Source organism: Pteropus alecto, unplaced genomic scaffold (assembly GCF_000325575.1).
Source record: "Pteropus alecto unplaced genomic scaffold, ASM32557v1 scaffold40, whole genome shotgun sequence".
Classification (NCBI taxonomy): domain Eukaryota; kingdom Metazoa; phylum Chordata; class Mammalia; order Chiroptera; family Pteropodidae; genus Pteropus; species Pteropus alecto.
Genome location: NW_006431919.1, coordinates 1,299,612 through 1,317,050, shown reverse-complemented (window position 1 = coordinate 1,317,050; position 17,439 = coordinate 1,299,612). Strand labels below are relative to the sequence as shown.

Here is a 17,439-nt window from a genome sequence, read left to right as displayed (position 1 = left end):
TGTGACAGTACCAGAGACCATGCCTGCACTGAGCCAGTACAGTCCTCACGCTTGGGGCTTGATTGGAAACTGGACTAAATGGTGCTGGGTTCTCACACCCAGCAAGCACCTTTACTTTTCAACAATTTACAGTCAGGCTGGTTCCTTCCCTACCTCTTTTTCTCTGTCCCTCTGGAAACCCCACAGCTCTGCCCAGCCCTACCTCATGAACTTCTCCATGACCTCCTCCACCCACATCTGCAGTCTCAGGAAGCTGATGCCGTAGTGCCACCACAGGCGGAAGAGGTCCAGCAGGTACCAGTCAGTCTCCTCCAGCACGAAATTCTCCCCGCCGAAGATGGCGCTCCTGCCCACTACCTCTCGCCGGTGTTTCAGCCCTGAGGAGACATGGAGGAGGCCCTCAGGTCCCCTTCGGAGGGCCCCCCAGGAGACGTACTGCCTGAAGCTGAAATTCAGGGCTTTCCTGAAGGATGCAAACGGACTGGCTCCATTAAAAGGAATAGAAACACTTTGGTTTGTTCATATGAGCTGCTTGTTTAAAATAGTAAACAAATACACTGGGGGAATATTTGGCCTGGCTAATCAATAGAGATAAAAATAAAAATAATGTACCCGTTCACATTTTTTTTTTTCAACAGAGATCCACTTAGCAGAGTGAAGGAAATTCAGATGTCATCCCAGAGTGTCCAGGGGCAGACAGCCGCAGTGCCGCTCTGGGAGGGCAGCCCTGGGCACCAAGACCACATGGAAGAATCACAGCTCCTTGTAAACCAACTACACTCTACAACTTCCAGAGCACTGAGACTTGTGTATCTAACTCCATCCTCTCACAGTCTGGGAAGAGGCAGGACAGGTGTTAGCTCCCCCACTCAAAACTCAAAGATGTGGAAACCGAGGCTTAGAGGTTACAGGCCCTGTCCCAAGTCACCATTCCTATCCCTGAGCCACTAAGTTCCCTTACCCAGAGGCAACCAGTAAGTTCCTTCCTTCAGCATCCTTCAGAGATATTTTGTGAAACACTCATAAATGTGCCTATCTCTATGTTATTCTTCTCCCCACCTCCACATACTATATACTGTCCTGCACCTGACATGCTGTGTCTTGGAGATCGTTCTATATCTGGGTGTAGGGGATGTCCTCATCTGGCTGCTGAATAGTCTGTGTCCTCACACAATAATTTATTAATCTCAGATCCCAGTGGGTGGGCTGGTAGGATCTTTTCAACCTTTTGCTATTCCAAACAATGCTGTGATGAATAACCTCGTGCGTATGCCACTTTGCCTATGTGCAAGTATACCTGCAGGATCACTTCTGAGAAATGGAATTTGTGTCAAATGGTATACGTTAATTGCGATTTGGATAGACGCTGCTGGAGCTGAATACCAGCTCTCTCACTTATTAGCTGCATGGCCTTAGCTGAGGTGTATACATTTTCTGAGCCTCAATTTCCCCAGGAGGAGACATCACCTACCTCTCGTAGTCTGGTGGGGAAGATTAGAAGTAATGTCTACATACCACCTACAAGGATGCCAGGACACTGGTAAGCACACGGCATGTGAAAGCCATCACAAATATGATTATTAAGAGGTGGAAAGGGAAAGAAACTGGCCTGGGAGTCAAACCTGAGTTCTAATCCGGGCTCTGCAACTAACTCACTGTGTAACCTCAGGCAAGTTTCTTCCCCTCTCTGGTCTCAGCTGCTCTATCTGTAAAATGAGATTGGGCTGCATGACCTTATGGCCTTGACCACAGGGGCAATCTAGGAAGGGCCTGATGGCTGCTGTCAGCCCTGGAGGCTGGACGATGGAGCCTCAGGACATCACACTCACCCAGGTGCTTGACGAATTCCTGCATGTGCAGGCTTAGGGAGTGGAAGGAGGCGGCCCCGCTCTCGTAGTGCTGCTTGTTGACCGAGATGGTGGCCAAACGGCCACCCACTGTCCCCTTCTCGAACACATCGATCTGCACCCGGGGGCCGAAGTGCTGCTGCAGGAAGTGGGTCACGGCAGAGCCCCCGATTCCAGCCCCAACCACAGCTGTCAGCAGGCCCGGGAGGCAGGCAAGGAGAGAGACAGAGCATGGGCATGAGACTGCAGGTCACACCTTCGTGGACTTCTGGGCCAGGGGTTCCCCGGCACTTGCCTTCATACTTATGACACCTCAAAAACAAACAAACAAACAAACAAAAACCCTGCAGACTAGTCTTTATTAATAAAGAATAAAGGACAATCTGAAAACAGCCATTTACTGTTACCCTCATTTTATAAAGAAAAAGACACTTTGTCTCTATTTTTATTGCACTATGAAAACCTGGTCACTGATAGGTACTGTTAGGTAGATCAGCACTTGGAAACCACTCCTTAATTCAAGGGTTAGCAGACTATAGCCTATGGGCCAAATCCAAGCAGATGCCTATCTTTGCAAACGAAGTTTTATTGGAATATAGTCAAACCCTTTCTTTAGCTTATTGTCTCTGGCTGCTTTCATGTGAGGCAGAGTTGAGTAGTTGCACCAGACTGTAAGGCTAGCAAAGTCTAAAATATTTACTCTCTGACCCTTTACTGAAGAAGTCAGCCAACCCTTGCTCTAGTCCAACCTATCACCTGACACTTAAATCATTTCTACATCGGTGTTTGCCAAAACTGGAATGCATCCTGTGACAGGTTGATTATTGCTGCATAAGGCACTCTGTTCCAGTTTGGACTCTTGTTGTAAGTTTCGGCTTGTTGAAGTCTTTTTGGGTCTTATCATCCACTGTCTTTCCTATACCTCCGACCTTCCTGTTATTTATAAACTTGGTTCATACGCCATCAGTACTCTCATTCAAGTCACGGATAAAAACATTTCACTAGACAGGTCTGTGAGGTGCTACTCGGAACCACCGTCCGGACAGATATTAATTTAGACACTAATACCAAATAGGACTGTGAAAGGACAGTAAAGCAGATCTGAAGCTACTGAATGTGCTTGCCATGCTACCTACCATTTTTGTCTACCATGTATCTGAGACACAGCTTCCTCTCATCTGATAACCTAGTAACCCTATCTAAAAAAAAAAAAAAGAAAAAAGACAAAGAAAAAAGGAAAAAGATAAATCTGGTGTGATTTGTCCTTCCTGGACCCATGTTGGACCCTAAGACCACTATCTCCTGTCAAGAAGGCAACAATACAAGGTGCTTTATGATCTGGCCTCCACTTACTCCATTCGCTGCCCCACTCTTGCAACACTCCACCTTCTTGTCTGTCTCGACTGCTTTTGCTGTGGAGCATGTGACTTTGCTCTCTCATGCATGCATTGCTCCCTTGGGCATTGCTGTTGCACCCTGCCTTGCTGACTTCTATGGCCTTCTTGCGTCATTCTTAGCTTGCCTGACCCACCTAAAGACCACTCAGGCATCCCTCCTGCATATCTCCGCATCACTCTCCTCTTCCTTCGCCTGGTCCTTAGCACACTCTATTCAAATGGTCTGTTTAAGGACTGAGAGCAGATCGCTCTGTCCCCAGATCCTGGCAGGCAGGAGAGTTCATTAAGTATTTGTTGCAACTTGAAAAAACAAACTTCCTCCTTCTCAGTGTTCACAAAGCTACTTCCAAGAATGCCATTAACCTTTTCAAACCAGTGTGCTCCCCTCTCCTCCATTTGCAACAGAGCTCCAAATTACCCATTTTTTTTCCCAGAGAAACTGCTATCACAAGGCCTGGAAGCTGCCTAAGGGCTACAGGGAAGCAGAAGACCTCATCTCTTTGAGAACCAGCTCACTCAACACCCATGAACTGACACCCACTTTTCTGGTCTATGGTACAATGTGCTGGTACATGAGATGAATCAAACAGGGCCTCTGTCCTCTTGAGCCCAGGCAGGGAGTGGGCAGACAGACTCATGCACAATCAGCTATGACAATGTATGACTAAATGCAACAACACCTTTCTAGGGAATCTGGAAGAGGAAGCAATGAGTTCTGCCTGCTTGAGGGTGGGGAAACACAGGTTTCACAGGGGAAGGAACATTTGATCAGGATCGTGGACAACTGGCTTTGCCTATGGGCAGAAACACAGCCCCCACAGAGTAAGAGCATGAGCAGGGCAGTGTGTGGAACTATGGGGGATTTAAGGGGTCTAATGCTACACCCAGGTGTTCAGGCTTGATCCTGCAGCAGTTTGAAGTGTAAGCCATTCTAACAGGAAACTCCGCATTCTCACTGTGGGTAGAGTCACCATCAAGGGTGGACAGAAGCTCCTGTCAGAGGGCTGAGGACAATTAGGAAGCTATAGGGCAGCTTGGCATTGCCAAGTGTCCTGCTCTAGATGACTCCTGGGGCAAGGTAAGCAGGGCCAGCTGCAATGAAGCAGGCAGCAAGCTCTGCATTGCCAGAAGCAATAGTGCTGGGAGGAGGCCCTGAGTGGTCAGCATGAAGTGTCCAGTTGTTGCCCATTCCCAAGAGATGAGAGAGTGCCCAGCACCTCCAAACACTGTCTGCCTAACTCCTTCCCATCCTTCAAAATCTATCTTCTACATGAGGTCCTCTTTGACCACTTTGGCCTTCTTTCCTCTGAAAACCCTAAACTCTCAATCCCAACCTGATTTCTGGCATGCTTCAGTATGTCTTAACCCTTTGGGGCCTGAGCTGTGGTTTTGTAAACCAAGAAGCCTTAGCACTGCATTGACTCTATTAAGTCTGTGGTGCTCCTATGGGACATCCCTCCCTGCCAAGAGGGGTACACAAAGGGCAGACGAATGGAGTAGGAACGCCTACTCACCCACACGAGAAGCCCAGCAGCTCTGCCTATGGGAATTATATATGTGAGGGATCTGAAAATCTTTGACTCATGTTAAAATGACAACTGTTAAGAGGAAAAATACTAAGCATATATGGAATGCTAGTCAATAATATGCACAATGAAGTGTTTAGCGAAGTGTCCTGTCTGCAATTTATTTCGAAATCCATTAAAATATAAGATGGATTAATGGAGGTATGACAGGTATGTGATAGGGCAAGTAAATACAGTAGCAGTTTGTTAACGGCAGAATCCAGGTGTTGAGAATACAGATGATCACTGCATAATTCTTTCAACTTTGGTGTACATTTGAAATTTTTCAAAATAAAATGTTGGAATAAAAAAAAAGACTGCTGTTAAAAGTTCCCCACTCTAATTCAGCAAATCTATCTCCAGCAGACCTACCATGGGTTCTGTCTTCTACTCTCCTTGAGGTTCTGGCTTAGACGTTACTTTCAGGAAGCCCTCCAACACCCTGCCAGGGCCATCAAAGTCTGGGGTGAAGTGCCCTTCCTCTATATCAGGGTACTTACAGCCTTAGCACTAACTTCCCTGTATTGTGCAGTCTTGTCTGAAAAGGAACTATGGAGCACCGTACCTATTTCCCAGACGGCCTTCAATAAACTTTTGTGAATGACAATCGCCCAGACCCTGTCTTCTCCGTCATCAGGGCACCTGGCAAAAAGTCGGGTCCATGGCAGATGCTCAATGCTTCTGGATCTTTCGGCAAGATCAGTGGCCGGTCTTGCCCTAAGACTCTCTTCCGCCCCAGGAAGCCCTCGACACATGCCCATGCCACCCTCCGCATCAGCACCATGCCTACTGCGGTCCCCTTCCTCGCCCAGTCGCAGTCCCTCGCCTCTTCTCCACCCGCCTCCTCCCCAGAGGACCCCTGCCTCGCTCAGCTGCCTTCCCCATCCCCCACCCTGCTGCAGCCGGCTGAGAACCCTCTTCCCGCGCAGCATTCCCCAACTCAGCACCCCACCCCGTCCTTCCCGCACCGATTTTGCTGGGCCGGGCGTCTCCGCCTGTAGCGGCGGCAGCGAGGAGCGCGGCCAGCGAGGCGAGGAGCCGGGAAGCGCGGGCCATGGCGGGCGGCGACGCAGACAGCACGCCAGAGTTCGGGCGCTCGCGCGTTGGCGCTGGCTCACCGCCCCGCCCCGGAGCCCCACTGGCCGGTCCGCCTTCCACCCTCGCTGCTCACAGCCTCTCATTGGACGAGTAGTCGTCTCTCTCCAACACAAGGCCTTCATTAGCTGCATCTCTCTTCGGGCAGACTCTGTCATTGGTAGCTTCCCCGTCCCGCCTCCTGGATGCGGGCTCCTCATTGGCTGGCTCATCCTGCCCGGCGCAGGTGCGCGCGCTCCGGTGCTCAGCATCAGGACCAGGACCAGGACCGGGACCCAACAAAGAGGGGATTGACTGAAGAAAAAGAACTGAAGTTTTGACGACTTCAGTTCAAGGCCAACCTCTGAGAGTTACTAGCTCTGTAACCTGCTTGCTCCGTGTCTCATTCGGTTTCCCTGCTCTAAGTGGTTGTAACAATCACGAGATAAGGAATGTGAAAATGCTTAATGTCTCCCAAAGCTGGAAACTGCTGACCAAGCATGCAGTCAGGGTTACCCTATGCATATGCCGAAACAAGGCCAGATGCTACTGAGATTGTTATTTACGTTTATTTGCAGCTTCTACAGTTTATATCTCTGCCTTCCACTTAAAAAACAAAGGGTTTCATCCACTCTCAGAGGAGAGGAACGGTAGGAATAAACTCCCGTTTTCACTGTTTGAGGAGACAAGACTAATGCGGCTAGTTTATGAGACTGAAAGATTTCCTCTAGCAGAAAATAAAATCGAGGATGCGTTTCAGGATAAATAAAATCCATATTTATTGAATCAGACTGTGGCTAAGAGAAAAAGCTGAAGAAATTTAGAGAACAGTAAAAGAGTGTATAGCTGGGGTCCTAAATCAGCTTTGAGTCATAACAGGGCCAAACTGGATTACTAGTGAAGTGGTAGATGAGTAAACATGCATTCTTCATAGTCTTAAAAAAAAAAAAAAAAAAAAAAACTTTTTGGAGATGTGTCAGAATGCAAAATCTTTTAAGTTCACTTTCTAAGACTCAAAATATTCCTTAATTTTTTAACAAAGCATTCATTAATAACTGTGCAAAGTTCTCTTATGTGCTGACTTGATCAACAAGGTGGGTCAGTGGTCAATAAAGTGACCATAACATATCAATATACAATATGAATTAGGCAAACAAAGACATTAAACGTGAACTGCAGTTATTTCAAGTTGGGTTTTATTAAAGTTATTTCTGCATACCATATATCATCCTTAGTTTTCTCTATTTGATTTTGCTTTAGTTTTTTAAATACCTTTATTCATTTATCAAATCCTTTACCATGAAAGCACTAAATATTACTGATTCCTTTATGATAGTGAGGAAAATCTGTAAGATTTGTAGAATCCAAGTACTAAAAAACCAAGATCCCCTCTTCAAGTGAGCCAAAGCTCCCTACATATCTTCTGCAAGCCAATAGTGTCTTTTCACTTTACCATCAAGATGAAAATAATTAGGAGCCCTGACACAATTTTCTTGTTCCTTCAGTCTAAAAACATGGATTTTTTGCATTATGATTAAAAACAAAACAAAACAAAACCCAAACCACCAGAAGATAGAAGGAAAATAAGTTACTCTGATTAGCTTATGTTTTGTTAAGCATCTGTTAACCAGTCTTCCCCTTTTCCTAGACTTTAGTCAGCTATAAAAACATAGGAAAAACAATATGTATAATAAAGAGCACTAAAAATAAATATTTGAAGACCTACTGTAATAGGCAATTTACATATTTCATTTAATCCTCACAATATTGTGAGAAAATTATTATAATCATTTTAAAAATAAGGAATCAGCCTCAGAAGAGTGAAATGACTGAGGCCCAAGGTTACACAGATGACTGAGCTGGGATTCATGTTCAAGTCTCTGCCTACCAAGCTTCTCTGCTCTATTATGCTGCTCTAGCTCCCGAAAGCCCTTCAACTTTATATTCTTACTGTTATAGCTCCATCTTCTAAATTTACAATTTTAAGTCCACAAAACTACTAATAAAAGAATCTAAAAATTATTCTCAATCTACTTGCTAAAACAGGAGGTTCCAAGGAATATTAGAAAACTTAAGGTAATCAGAACATTTCATATGTAAAATTATGGTTATTCTAATTCACTGGTAATGACAGCTAGTAATCCAAGAACCCATGGGTAATTATAATTGGCTCATTTTCTTGTCATCATCTGTCAATCTCAGGAATATAGGCAAAAAAAGACAAATTCCTATTGTGAAACTGACTGCTCATTAAACTTACAGTACGCACTCAGTGGAATGACAAAAGAGGTTCTGGTTTTAAAATCATACCAGCAGTGTTGTGTGCATTTTAAAATCATGTACTTTTTTTTAAAGTGTCTAAATCTGGTGAAGACGGTAGGGCCCACTGGGGGATGACTTTATTGACAGAAGTCTGTGTACTGTTCTAGAATTATATATATCTAAGAGAATAATTTTTACCACTTCACTGAAAGGGGTCAAGGGTTCCTGTATCTGTAGAAATGGATTTATTTTATGGGCAACTAACTTAAATCTAAACCTATGCAATCTGGACAGCTAACATTTAATTGTCTGCAGGGGACATTTTCGCAAGTTCATTAAAGAACTGTTGAATCTTAAATGACTGAAGTTAATATCTAGTTGTTCCTTATTCAAGTTCTTACTGAAATTTAGTTCACTAGTTTTAGACATTTTCTTTGAGTCCAATTCTAAAAAGTCTGTTTTCATACTCAGAAGAAGTGGAAGGGGCAAGGTTACATCATCAAGGCCTCTTCTAACATTAAAATAGGCATAAGTGACCTCCTTTCTAAAGTCTGATGTATCATTTATTCACTAACTCATTTATTGAACAAATCTTTTACAGAACACCAGCTACAAGAAGCAAGACTGAAAGAATCAAAAATAAACACAGAGGCTCATATGTCTAGGTTAACATGTAAAAGGGGAGCGAAATGTATGACAGATACAAAAACTAGGAAACAAAACTTTTCAATGTAAGAGAGGTAGTGAATTGTATCAATTAAAAAAAAAATTCAGCATAATTAAATGAAAGGAATGGGAACCTAACATTTTTTCCCTGACCACATCCCTCCATAATCTAATAAAGGATCATAATTTAAATTTGACAAAGTGGCAGAGGATTTCAAGGCTGGTGAAAAGAGAAATTGTAGGTAAATTACCTATATAGACCAATTTAGGTCATTAGCTGCCTCAGTTTCCCTGAAATTATTATATACCAAGGAGGCTGAAAATAAGTTGAAGATAACTCAGCAAAAAAAGCACAAAGTTTCTTGGCCATCCTTGCTTGAAAGGGACCTGGGTATCTGGAATTTCTTGATGTTTCCTGTCTTCCAAGTTTAGCCTGAGCCTTAGGCCTTGTAAATGGGAATCGGAAAAGAGCAATGAGTGTGAATATGAATTCTACTTGGCAGGGACTACGAGGACAAAAAATGGCTATAAGGAAAATAAAATAAAGAGAGAAAGTCCTGAAAAATCTATGTATATAAAAATCAACCCAAACGATCTACATTCACACAACTATAAAGCATTATCACTTAAGTACCCAAATGTACCAATCTCTTTTCCCACAAAATACACAAGATCCTATGCAATACCTGTTATAAGGACTATCAGAAAGGAACAATTAGTCCAAAATACATAAACATATACTCATTTCCAACTTTTAAAAAGATTTTGGATTGAAAGTCCTCAGAGAACTAATTTAAAAATAATTTTCTTAAACATAAAGGCCATAGAAACACTTGTCACATTGTTCAAATGCCGAATGGCAAGACTTCTGATGAGACCGAACAGGTCACATTAAATCAATAGAGTATCTTAGAAATAAAGCCAATATGACTAAATCCAAAACAGATCACATGAAGTACCTCATGTACAAACCTAGTTTAATAAATAAAGGAAACACAGGTGACTGCGCTCTGGAAGAACATTTGGTTCCTCATGGCCCATTCAGAGTCTTCTCTGAGATTCCACTGCCACTTCCACCTGGGCAAGTCTAATGGTGCGGCCATGAAGCTTGTAGCCATCTTGCCTTACCAATGCCACTGTGCCGGGCTGCACCCCAACACCAGCTGGCACATGACAGATGAGTTCATGCTCATGAGGGTCGTATTTGTCACCAATGGGTGTCATCTTCTCCAGGCCATGCTTGGCAAACACGCTTTTCAGCTTTGCTTCTAAAAGTGACAACCCCCGGAATATCTGCTCCAGAGTGAGCTTCTGGTTTGCAGGCTCTGTTTCTTCAGAAATGCACTCTGTAGTCTTCTCCAAAATGTCTGCCACCTCTACCAAGTCCTTACAGAAACTCTGAATTCCTATAGAGAAGCCAGATAATTTTATTGTTTGTGAGCAAATCACCCTGCTCTTGGAAGGCACAGATAGGTGGCTAGTATACTGGGCACCCTAGGAAGTGAGCAGACTGCCATATATAACTCAAGGATCATCATCAATAATTACTACCTAACCCAATGACAAGCCAGTTTCTCTTGGAAGGCATACTAGGAAATGGGGAAGATGGTCAGAAGCCAAGAACTAGGTAAGACTATAAATAAGGCTGAGGAACTTTAAAAATGTGACCATTTTTACGTTTCTTATACTTTTGCTGCATTTATTTTTAGCACTGAAGTTATGTACATTTTGAAAATTCTTGCCTGTCTCAGTTGTGCTGAGGCATCCATTCTCAATAGGGATAAGATGTTAAGATTTCATAGAGGGAAGTAATAAAAAAACAGTTGATAAGGCTGTGCTTAGGCGGGGCAAAAGAGTGATTTATTTTAAGGACTGGCTCAATACAAAAAGTAAGCCACAACTATAAATGAAGTCTCTAACTGCCTGCTACGAAGTTATATGTAATTGCTAGAGATGGGCCAAAACTAGTCCTATCTTTTTAGAATCACATGAACTGTTATAGATCACATGAAAAAAGCGAACTTGGCTGTTGAGAAATCTCATCATTTTCAAGAGAATGTCTTATAAAGATCAATCAAGAATATCAAAGGCATCTCTGGTGAGTCAAAAGACAGACACTCTTAAGAGAAGTTGAAAGCTGTAAGCTTCTGGGCTGACTTATATAATGCCAGGGTACAAAGAGCCCCGGCTTCTACTTAGTAAAGTTCTAGGAATTTGGGTAAACAGAAGCCTAAGTTCTCTTGTCTGTACAGTGAGGGGTTCAGTCTCTGATTTCCTTCTAATTATTGTATCATTTCAATAGTAGTTTTGTTGGCATCATTTCTTGGGGTGGGGAGGGAGGATCCTTTGTGAACTATTTAAGAGAAGGTAGATTACTGAGACAAAATTTTATCCCTAGAATAGTCATCATACTATAACCTTTAAAAGCATTCTACTTTTTTTCATACTTCCATGCTCACTAGCAAGCTTCAATTTTCTAAGTATTCCTGGCCACAGGAAGAAATGACTTAAGGAAATGACTCATATGGCATGTTTTGCTACACAAACTTTGCTCTGTAAACAAATATATTTCATTATCTATTAAATTCTTTTGAGTTTAGTTAATATGTACTTGTTCATGGGTACCTTATTAATTTTTAAGGAAACAGATATAAGCCAGTTCCTAACTCAGAGCTTGACTTTCGGTAAGCCAACTCACCCTGCTCCCCTTAAGTGGGCAAGAAGTCTTCCCTAGCTATTGCAACCGGTCACAATCGGTCTATCTACTACAGAAACTCCCTGTAGCTCAGAGGTTAGCCAACTTTTTCTGCAAACGGCCATATAGTAAATATTTTAGGTTTTGTGGGATTAGAGGCAAAATCAAAGACTTTATGTAGGTGATTATATAACAAAAGAGAAATTTCCACACATTTTTAATGATGAAATTCAAAACTATATTTATGGACTAAGAGGCTTGGCTTGGCCTCTGACAGTTGGAAATAAGAGACTAAAACTTGGATGAAATATCAGGGATACAATTTGAGAGTCAGGACTTAATTGGTACTTGGAGCCTTGAAACATGATGTCTACAGCACTGGATGAAAAGCAGAATGCTATGCCAAAGCACTGGGATTAGACAGGACAGGAATGAAGTCAATCTGTGCACAAACAGACAAAATCCAGAGAACAGGAAGTAGTGTGATTAGAGGTCAGGAGACAATGGACTCATGTCTACATCTATCACAAATTCACTTTTTTTCCAGCTTACTTGTAAAAGACTAGATTAAACAGGATGCAAAGGCCTCTCAAGCACTTTCTTTCTATGTGTGGTGAAAGTACAATGCTCCATATTAAATTGTGAGTACAGCGAGTAATCACAGATTTGCTCTTTACCACTGAATTTCTATTACTCAATTAACACTTTCATGAACACATCTGGAACGAGATGTGGCGCATGTAGAGAAAATTTTCTGAAAGGCTTTGAAACAGACCAAAAATATTCAACATCATTAATGAAAAAATAGATATGATAAAGCATAGCCTCCAGCGTTATCTGCTTCTATGTGGTCCAAGCTTTTGTCTTTGAGTTATTTTAAAACTTAGCAAACTGCAGAATACTGAGAGTAATGCAAATAATTCTTGTCCATAATAGTAAAAATCGTCTAGTAGAGGTGCAATTGATTATTGCACTATAGATACAGACCAATTTTGCTTCTGTGAAGCAAATTTCAACATTCTTGATTGATCTATGCATCTGTTCTTTGGATTCTCCTCTGAACATCTTAATAATTCACTTGTTTGGTTAATGTGTTAAAACAGAATTATTTGTATAAACACTAGAATGTTAAATGTACATGCTTGAAAAATAAAATAAAGGTTTGGTCAAAATAAACACAAGCAATATTTAAGCAAATGGTTCACTTGACAACATTCCCTATAAGCAGCATAGAAAGACTATGGGAATAATAAAAGGGTAGAGCAGGGATCAGTTAAGGACCCAGATGTGTTTTCACTACGTTCAGTTTGCAGAACTGTTAGTAAGTGGCCTTAAAGTAGAAGGTATTTTTTATTGTGAATAAATCTCTCACCAAATATCTTGGCGTCTTCTACACATCTCTGAGTTCGTCTTCTTATGTTTTCACCATCAGCTACAGCTCTCTGGTATCTCACCTGACCATCAAAAGCAAAGTCAAACGAATGCTTTTTGGTACAAAAGAATGTATTTGCTTACAAATATTTTCCTCGTGTTAGGTTTTTAATTAAAAAAAAAAAAAATAGTAGGAGTTGTAGAAATCTTAGATCAGCTACTCCAAATCCCTAGTCAAAGCAGGAACCCACTCTTTGTAAGCAGCCCTGAAAAGCTGTCATTTAGCCTTCTAGTTCGAATACTCTATCAAGGTTTCAAGCTCATCTTGAGAAAAAGCTTTCTTTTTCACATTCACCCTCCAACTTTTGTTAACTGAATTGAACTCTAGGACAACCAAGAGTACGTTTTAAAAATATATCAACTATTTGAAGGCAATTATTTTAGTCCTTTTAGTCTTCTCTTTCATTCTTATAATCCCTGTTTTTTTTCCTTTCCTTTTTTCAACTGCTCTCATAAAACATGCTTTCCAATCTCTTTACCATTCTGGGTGGTCTTGCTTTGTAATTACTCTAATATCTATCTTCCTCAAAGTGTGTCTGTCAACCCAGAACAGGGCACAGTTTGCCAAATGTAGTCTGATCAGCAGAGTACAGTGATAAATGATCTCACGCATTCAACAAATATTTATTGAGTGTCTATCATATGCCAGGCACTGTACTACTTTGAAGCTACCAAAGTATCAGATACCTAAGCAGTGTAACACAACAGGGAAATGAAAAAGATGACTATCTTTAGCCAGTGATATTTTTGAACTGCTACAGATTATTTTGCCTAGTATACCTAGCAAAAGAGTAGAAGTAGAAGGAAAGGTAAAGAGTCCATTAGAGGAAACAATTTTAAAAATCGACACAAAAAACTTTATTGGATATTTAAACCAGAAGGAGAATGTGAAGAACAGAACAGATAATATAATATGCACTCACTGTTAAATCCTGGACTTCCTTCTCTAGTTTAACAGCTTTTAGCTTTAAGGCTCTTTCTGCAAGAGAGGGCCCAAGCTCATCGGGAGGGTCCTCAGAATTACAGTCCTCACCAGCAGTTCTCTGGGTGGCGGTGCTGAAAAGGTGCAGACATCCCCTAAAGTGGGAGGGAGGTGGCGCATAATGAAGAAATGCCATCATGGAGAGCCAAAGTTACAACAAAATTCAGAGATCAGGAAGTTTCCAGACTGAACTCTAGACAAAGTACTTTCAGTTACAGTAACAATATGAAGTTATAAAGTGCTTACTAAGTACCAGACACTGTTTCAGGGTTTTACTTAAATCATCTTTTTATTTCATAACATTTAAGTATTATTACCATCCCCATTTTACAGTAAGAAAACTGAGGCTCAGAGAAGATTAAGACTTGCTCAAGATCACATAGATAGTATTCTATTAAGCCAGGATACTGAGCACCAGGCAACAGAAATAACCAGTAGTGGGGACACAAAAGTCAGGAAAAGAAAACCAACATCTGACACCCAGAACTGGCAGGGCAATATCAGCAGGCATAATTCAAAACACAAAGCCATATAGTTCTGGTTCAAGCCTTCATTTCACAGGTGGGAAAAATAAAGCCCAGTAAAAGGATTTTACCAAACTGGAGTTAGAGCTAAAATTCTAAACCCTCTTGATCGTGAACTATAAGTAAGGCTTTTAGAAAAGAGAACCTGTGCTGAACAAGAAAGATTCTGAGATGGTAACTCACCTGTATATAAAATCAAGTCAATTAAATATGCATAAAACACTATATGTATGGACTGTGAATTGTAAACTGGTGAATAAAATATATTTTGTATTCGATTATGTTTATAATCTACAATTATGTATAGCCGAAATGTTTTGACATTTAGTTCAGTTCACACAGGAAGAAATTGGGAGTAGGGGTTAGTTTGTAGATCTTGGGTTGTAGTACTTCTGACCCCTCCTCCTTCAATGAAATTTCTAATATACCTCCTGGATCCTTATAATTTGATGAGAAGTAAAATCAAGAAAATCAATTTGTGAGCACAAAAGCTTTTTAAAAAATAATTATTTATATAAAATGACATATACTGAAATGTGCTTACTGAGGTGGCATCTGAACAAAGGTTCAAAGAGGAGTAAAGGAGTAAAGGAGTTTGCTTTAAAAAAAAAAAAAGAGTGAACAGTCAGAATACGGTGTAGTCAAGACAACTTTCATCTCCCAGACTTTCCAGGCCAGTCCTGAATTCACTGATTATGATCCGGTGTCAGATTATACACATGATTCTAAATTTTGGGGTAAGAAAATAGGGTCATCACAGATCTGGGGCAAATCACACAGAGTGAAAAACCTCCTTCCTCCTAAACCTCAAACAAACCACGTTTATTCAACAGAAAGTAGGTGAGAATATTAAGGCCAGTTTAAATGGAAAATGGCCAGAGCTCAAGTAGTGACAGAGAGGGGAGTTGTGGCTGAGCCCTTCACTTCCTACTTCTGCAGAACTGAAGTCAGGGCGGGGGTGGGTGGGTGGGGGGAATTTTATCAGGAAATATTTTTCTTCTGGTCTGGTCACTTCCCTACATCACAAACTGCCAAAAAGACTTAAAAAAAAAAATTAATCGTGATTAAAAAAAAAAAAAAGCCGCAAACCCTGAATTCAACCTCTCACTCAGGTGTTAGGGCAGGTGTCTTAAAATAAAAAGGTGATAAAGCTATGCATACAGTAATTCTCGGATTCTCCCACGGCTTAATTTACATTTCAGAGGTCCAACCTTATCCATGTCCCTACTCTGCCAGTTTTTGTTTCCCAGGAAGAAACAGTCAACAGGGAATTGTTCCTAAGAATAATTAACATTGCTTACTAATTAAAAGCGCCGATTCTAGAACCCTGACTGGTTTCCAGTCTGGGTTCCACCATTTCCCGAGTATCATCTGAAGAAGTTACCCAACATTTCCAAACCTCTGTTTCCTCAGGGGATAATAAAAAGAACTACCCATAGTTCTACAACCGTCATGATAAGTTATCAATAAAAACTGCCGCAGCCGATGAATAAAGGCAGCAACTGGAACTTCACAGACTCCCGAAGGCAAGTGAAAGCGCCGCTTGGGTCGAGACCAAGTCTTAACGCCCTCCTTTTCCCAACAGGTGAAGTGAAGCCTGGATAATAGGGAAGAGACTGGTCTAAAGTCACACAGAAGTCTGAGGAGAGACTCCCAATTTACCTGCAGACGCAACAGCTGGGAAAAGGGGCTGGGACAGGTACCTGCCCAATTCAACCTATGCTTGGGGCTAAAGAGACTTTCCACCTAAGAGGTCGTGACCTCGAATCATCCCACCTTCCCCGGCGTGGCAAGGATGCGCCGCTGTCGGTCTCAGTTTGCCCCTCTGTAAAATGGGGCCGTAAGAGCCTGATCCTAGCGGCCAAAAGGCTTGATGGGTCCTCTCGCCCACAACTGTCCCTCCAGGTCGCTCGTCTCGAATTATCCTCACGTCCACAACCCCGCGGTCTGCCTCGCTTACTTACCTGCCATCCGACGCGGCACTCGAGGACAAGAGGCGCTGTACCCGCCACCGGACCGCCCATAGGGACCGCGCGGCCATGTTCCTGACCTAGGCTGACGGAGGCAGCGCGCGCGCACTTGCTCCGAGTCGCGAGATAGGCTCACTTAAAAAACCACGCTTCCCGGCAGCCTTCGCGGGCGTTTCCCCTCTCAAGGCTGCCGGATGCGAATGCTACTCTTCCGGCTCCTGTAGTGCACTGCGCTGGTGGTCCCGGGCGCAGCACTTCCGGTCTCTGGTGTATTCGGCGCGTAGGATGTGTTTCTGTTAACAGCAATGTATGCTGGGTGCTAGCCGCGGAATCCGTGGCGAACAAGGATGTCAACCGTGCCTTCGTTGAGTTTATGTGAAGTTATAAGCAACAAACAAATGCAAACGCGATATAAAGTCAAAATAGGACCGAGGTTTAAAGGTGAGGGGCATAGTGCTGCGGAAGCCTAGAATACAATATGGCCGAGTGTGGGGAGTTTTCCTAAAGGAAATAATATTTGGACTGAAAGCTGAAGAATGTGTAGATCAAAAGAACAGGAAAGTTGTTCAGGTAGAAGTAAACAGCATCTGTAAGGATCCAGTAAAGAGGGACAGTATTGCGAATAAGGGACTGAAATACTGGCGGAAGGGGAGGGCAACATAAGATGTCTGGTTCGGCAGGGCCAGATGTCTTGAGGAATTTAAAAGCACCTTGGTTCTGACCCCATCTCCATCACTCTTCCCTGCTTTTCCCTCCAGTTTTCTCATTTCCCTCACTAAAATGTGAGTTTCATTTAGGCAGAGATTTTTTTTTTTGTCTTTATTTTCAGAGAACAGTGCCCTAATGTAGGTCAAAATCTTTTTGTTTAATAAACTTGAGTCTCATTCTCATTGTAGTGGGAATATGTTATAAAGCCTTTACATGTTTAAAGGAGTCACTTAGAGGGAGGAGATTGCAGGATGTGGGGAAATAGGAGGGAGACAAGCTGTTGAAATAGTCCATGCGAGGGTCTTGGGGTCACAGTAG

The 17,439-nt window shown here is 42.3% G+C and overlaps 2 protein-coding genes and 1 long non-coding RNA gene across 6 annotated transcripts in view; 1 reads left to right on the top strand and 2 right to left on the bottom strand.

Annotated features, from left to right (window-relative positions):
* PCYOX1L (prenylcysteine oxidase 1 like) overlaps positions 1–5,922 on the bottom strand; it is a 9,377-nt gene extending 3,455 nt beyond the window's left edge. Inside the window, exons 1-3 of one of the 4 annotated variants that reach the window (XM_006906380.3) lie at positions 5,778–5,922; positions 1,830–2,036; positions 203–377 (exon numbers count right to left, since the gene is read on the bottom strand). In XM_006906380.3, coding sequence (XP_006906442.1) covers positions 203–377; positions 1,830–2,036; positions 5,778–5,865 — 470 coding nt within the window. In that variant the 5' untranslated portion in view covers positions 5,866–5,922. Of the gene's footprint in view, positions 1–202; positions 378–1,829; positions 2,160–5,374; positions 5,642–5,777 lie in introns of those variants that run through there. The other 3 variants (XM_025043145.1, XM_025043143.1, XM_025043144.1) reach the window with 3 other exon arrangements.
* A 1,135-nt stretch (positions 5,923–7,057) lies between these two features.
* Positions 7,058–16,560, bottom strand: GRPEL2 (GrpE like 2, mitochondrial). The gene is made up of 4 exons (XM_006906379.3): positions 16,408–16,560; positions 13,861–14,014; positions 12,879–12,960; positions 7,058–10,217 (listed from the first exon to the last, which is right to left on the bottom strand). The coding sequence occupies exons 1-4, from the start codon at positions 16,482–16,484 to the stop codon at positions 9,853–9,855; spliced, it is 678 nt and encodes a 225-aa protein (XP_006906441.1). The 5' UTR covers positions 16,485–16,560; the 3' UTR covers positions 7,058–9,852.
* Positions 16,561–16,670: 110 nt separating this feature from the next.
* The window catches only part of LOC112475219, a 57,775-nt gene continuing 57,006 nt past the window's right edge, over positions 16,671–17,439 (top strand). The window contains exon 1 of the long non-coding RNA XR_003044603.1: positions 16,671–16,854. This is a non-coding gene — a long non-coding RNA (uncharacterized LOC112475219). The remainder of the gene's footprint in view (positions 16,855–17,439) is intronic.